The following is a 4,740-nucleotide window of genomic DNA, read 5'->3' as shown; positions in this document are numbered from 1 at the left end:
ATTTGGGGAGGCGGCTGAGCAACGGGTGCTGAAAGGACAGCTCCTACCTGCCCCACTGCACCCGAAAGGCACCTCTACGCATAAAGTCTTCCCGCTGGATCCTCCACCCCACCTCGAGTGGTCCGCCTTCCAGGTGAGGTGCACGAAAGGCTTCCTCTGAGTGGCAGCTTGGAAGGATGCACGTCCGGCTGCGCCAAGCTGGCTTCCCGGCTGTTTCCCCACTTCAGGCGTCAGCCTCGGCCCTGGGAACTGCAGCCCGTGCCTCCAAGCCGCGCGCTTCCTCCCGCCTCCGGCGGAGAAGGGCAGTGCGGCCAGGCCTAGCAAACCCCTCTTCTGGGGCCCCCAGCGGGAACAGGAAGGAAAGCGGCTGAGATGCGCCCTAAGTGTCGCACGGCTTGGAGAAGTGGGTAGCTCGGTTGCATAAGGTGGAAGGAACTTGGTAGTTTGCAAAAGCCAAGCTCTTGGCGGGAGCCGAAACCCAGAGCCCGCCGACTCACACCACAACCACCACCGCCCCCCCCCCCCATTTACTGCTTTCGACGCGCGCCTCCCCCACTGCGCCCCCACCCCCTCGGCGCGCCGCCGTCTCGCGCGCCCTACCCCCCCCATACCCCCCTCCTCACTCCCTCCAGAGGAGGTGAGTTTAAACCCCGCCCACGTGACCCCAGCTGGGCCAATGAGCGGCGGCGGGAGGTGAAATCCGGTTCTAACCGGTCCGGGGCTCCCAGCGCTATAAAAACTTTATAAACCCCCCGGAGCCCGAGCAGTGTGAAGAAGAGGCGAGAGCGACCCCTGGATCGACTTAAAGCCCGCGCGCCACTGCATCCCCGTGTCCAGCGCCTACGTCCCGCCGCCGCAGCCACCATGCCCAAGAGAAAGGTACGTGGCGCGAGGGCCCCAGGCGCTGGGCCGCCGCCGCCGCCGCCACTACCACCACCACCGTCAGTGCTGCTCCGCCGCTCTCCTCGGCTTCGGGGCGCGCGAGCCGGCTGCGATGCTGGAGCAGGCTCAGCCGCCCGGCACAGCGTCTCGAGGCGGTGTCAGGCGGCCCCAGGCTACCCTGCGCGGTTCGTCTGCCCGCGGGCGCCAGAGGCCATATTGGAGGAGCGGCGGCCGCGGCGGGAGGAGCCATGTTGGCGGCTGTTTATCCCGCTCCCCTCGGGCTCGACGTGCCCTCCCCCCATGGCTAAGCTCTCCCTCCCTCCTCCCGTCCCTTCCCCGCGGGCGGGCAATTCAAACCCGAAAGGGCGGGAAGGCGGCGTTCTGGGTTGGCGGGCGGGGGGAACGCGCTGCCGCCAAAAAACCGCCGCCGTGAGGGGGCGGGACCCTCCCTCCTGGGGGCGGGGCTTCGATGCGGCCCCGCCTCCACCCGCGAACCGCCCACGGCCCCAGCGCACGAGACTCGGCGCCGGTGCGCGCCGCTGCCGCCCACGGGTTCCCCCCTCAGCTGCGTGCGCCTGCCGTCTCCCGCCCTCGACGGCTGCCATGGCAACGGCGCTCGGGCCCCGCCCCCGGAGGGGTTTGTTTGCTCCCTGTGCAGCTGTTGCTTCTGCCTGGCGCGGCGGCGCGGGCCGCACTTCGCGCGCCTAGCTCCAGGTTTCCCCTCGTTTCCCCCTGCTGATTGGGGCTCTTACGCTCGCTGTCTAAGCGCGATTCGAGCCTGCTCGGGCGTGCAGCTTGACACAAAAGGTCACTCCTAGACCTTTCTAAGCACTTGGAGGATTTGCAGAGGAGCTGGAGATGCTACAAACTGACGATTTGTATGTCCTGGAAAAAGTTGTGTACAAGATTCCCATTGATCCCCCCATCCCCGGGACTTAAGTTTTCTGAATCATTAAGAATTGCTTCAGAAGCTGCAACTTTCTTAGCTTTTGCTTTTTTTTTTTTTTAGGCTGAAGGGGATGCTAAAGGAGATAAAGCCAAGGTGAAGGACGAAGTAAGTCTTTCTACTTTTGGAATCTCACAAAGCTTTGGGCCCCTTCAGTGGAGCCCACACCATATCCTTAGTCCTGAATTTACCTCAGTAAGCTGTCTTTAGTCCCTGGAGTCCAGAACAACTTAGCTCCAAAACTTGTGTTTTTAAGTGGTTCCACTGCCCTATTTGTAACTTTTTTTCTTTTTTTTTTTTTTAATAGCCACAGAGAAGATCTGCAAGATTATCTGCTGTAAGTGTGTCTGCTTCTAAACTTTCATGTTATTCTCTGAAACTAAAAAGTGCTGGAAAACAATTCCGTTTACTTCCCATGAGTTAGTCTCTTGCCCATTGGAGTTTGCTCGTTGTGAAATTGTGTTGACTGTAGCCAAAGTGGGACACTTCTGAGTGTTGTTTGAGTGGGTTTCTGAGGATAAGTTCTAATACAAAGCCCACTGCAAACTTTACAAAGTTGGAGAAACTTCTATGCCAGTGATACTGTGGTTTGGTTGTGGGTGGTTTTCTTTGGTCTATTGTACTAATGTTTTCTGCTTTCTTTCTCTCCCCCAAATAAAAGAAACCTGCTCCTCCAAAGCCAGAGCCCAAGCCTAAAAAGGCCCCTGCAAAGGTGAGCAAGATGGTGAGACAAACATTGCCTATAGGATTTATGCAAAAGTCTGAATAGTTGTCTCATGTTGCTGACTGGGAGACCTGCTATAAACAAATTCTTTTGTTGACACAAAGTTGAGATTTGACAAAGTTACTAGGGCTGGTCCTTAACCAAAACCTCTGTCTTCAGTTTACAGCAAATTCTGCACTTGGGTATTAAAACACCAAAGTGTTTAAGCTGTTTTATTCTGTTATTTGCACCTGAAAGATTCTGTATATTGAAGACCACAATTTGGTTTTCTTTGTCAATGGGGGGCGCGTTTGTTTTATATTTGATAAAGCAGACTGTATCCTGGTGATATGAGATGAGGAGAAACAGCTTTTTTTTTTTTCCTCCCTCCCCTTTTTAGAAGGGAGAGAAGGTACCCAAAGGGAAAAAGGGGAAAGCTGATGCTGGCAAGGATGGGAATAACCCTGCAGAAAATGGAGATGCCAAAACAGACCAGGTACAACTACTATTTTCACTTTCTTTAGGTCTGCTCTTTCAGTTACTGATCCCAAAAGCTTTTATGGCCTTTTTCTTGCATTTGCATCACTCCCCAAGTGTCCCTTTTAATCCAGAGTTTACTTGTGGTTTTTTACCCCCTGTGAATTTAATCTGGATTCCTGAAGTCTCTGCCATCCAGTATATGAGAGCCTTGTCCTTGGCTTAAGCGTCACTCCTGCTACACCATGGTTTTCAAGCAGGGAGTAACCTCACACCTTGTCATGCTGATGTGTCCCCTTCCCCAGTTTCACAGTAAGATCCAGAGGGGAAGTGACTTAGTAAAGTTACCTACTAAGTCATTTTAAAAAGAAGTACTGCGTCTCTAAGATAGTTTCCAAGTCTGCTTATTGTATTCTTCTGTCCTTTTCTTGCAGGCACAGAAAGCTGAAGGTGCTGGAGATGCCAAGTGAAGTGTGTGCATTTTTGATAACTGTGTACTTCTGGTGACTGTACAGTTTGAAATACTATTTTTTATCAAGTTTTATAAAAATGCAGAATTTTGTTTTACTTTTTTTTTTTTTTAAGCTATGTTGTTAGCACACAGAACACTTCATTGTTGTTTTTTGGGGGAAGGGCACGTCACTAACAGAATGTCTCCGAAGCTGAATTGACGTGGGGGAAAAATACCTTTCCCGTCTAGTTTTGAGAGACTTCCTCTTGGTTCCCAGGAAGGAGGGATTCCTTGATGTTGACACACATGAGCCACCTTGGCACAAACGGCCTTGTGGTGTGGGGAACTAAACTTTAGTTTTTATGTCCTCTTCTCCCTCTCCACCTCAGCACAGACTTGACTCCCCTAACCCAGAGACCTGTTGGAACCTGAACCCCGTGCCCCCCCCAAAATTGATGACCAGTATGTCAGGCAATCTGGACTTTCTAGTGTCACCATTGAGATGGCGTCCTTCAAAAGAGCAGCGGTTCCTTTTTTTAGACTGTGGCTCCTCAGAGTGATACTTCTGCCATTTTCATTTCCATTTCCTGAAAGTCAGGGTCGGCTTGTGAAAAGTTGTTAAACAACATGCTAAATGTGAAATGTCAACCCTCACTCTAAACTTTCCCTGTTCAGAGCATCACATGAAGATTTCATTGGGTTTTATAGTGGCTTTCTGATTTTGGTAGTCCATTGAAAAAGGGAGTTTGAAAGTTGTATACTGTTAACGATTGTCTGCCCATGTCCTGCCTGAAATACCATGATTGTTTATGAAAAGTATCTTTAATAAAGCTGGATACAGTTTGGCTTGGAATGCTGCTTTTAATCTTTTCCCAGGAGTTGGGGGAGCCTGGTTTCTCCCAAGTCTCTTGGGACAGGATGCATTCTGGTGTGAGGTGTAGAGGCTCCATGTACAGTCGATCTTTATGGTCCATCTATAGAACACAGTGCCGCATGGAGTTGGGAAAGATCCCAGGAGCAGACTGCTGGTGAGGCTGGGAGCAGAGAAGTGGTTTCTGTACTTGGTTATACCTGAAGTGTATCTTTAAATGCAGGTATCTGGTAGGTGTGACGTTTTGGCCTGGTAGGTGACAGTAAAAGAGCCTTTCCACTTCACTCGCATTTAAGGTCTCTGTAAAGTTAGCATATTAATAGATGGCAGCTATATATTCCTTAAGCACACCAAAGGAAGTGCTTTGGTGTCTACACAGTTGGCCATAGGATGTGTAAGGCAGATGGCAC

General features: G+C 51.6%; 1 protein-coding gene across 1 annotated transcript; it reads left to right on the top strand.

Annotated features, from left to right (window-relative positions):
- The first annotated feature begins 691 nt into the window (after positions 1 to 691).
- On the top strand, positions 692 to 4,312 carry HMGN2 (high mobility group nucleosomal binding domain 2). The gene is made up of 6 exons (XM_006055455.3): positions 692 to 879; positions 1,892 to 1,936; positions 2,136 to 2,165; positions 2,490 to 2,540; positions 2,932 to 3,027; positions 3,443 to 4,312. The coding sequence occupies exons 1-6, from the start codon at positions 865 to 867 to the stop codon at positions 3,476 to 3,478; spliced, it is 273 nt and encodes a 90-aa protein (XP_006055517.1). The 5' UTR covers positions 692 to 864; the 3' UTR covers positions 3,479 to 4,312.
- Positions 4,313 to 4,740: the final 428 nt, after the last annotated feature.

This window comes from Bubalus bubalis, chromosome 2 (genome assembly GCF_019923935.1).
Source record: "Bubalus bubalis isolate 160015118507 breed Murrah chromosome 2, NDDB_SH_1, whole genome shotgun sequence".
Classification (NCBI taxonomy): domain Eukaryota; kingdom Metazoa; phylum Chordata; class Mammalia; order Artiodactyla; family Bovidae; genus Bubalus; species Bubalus bubalis.
Note: the sequence above shows the minus strand (reverse complement) of the source record. Positions and strands in the feature narration are given on the sequence as shown.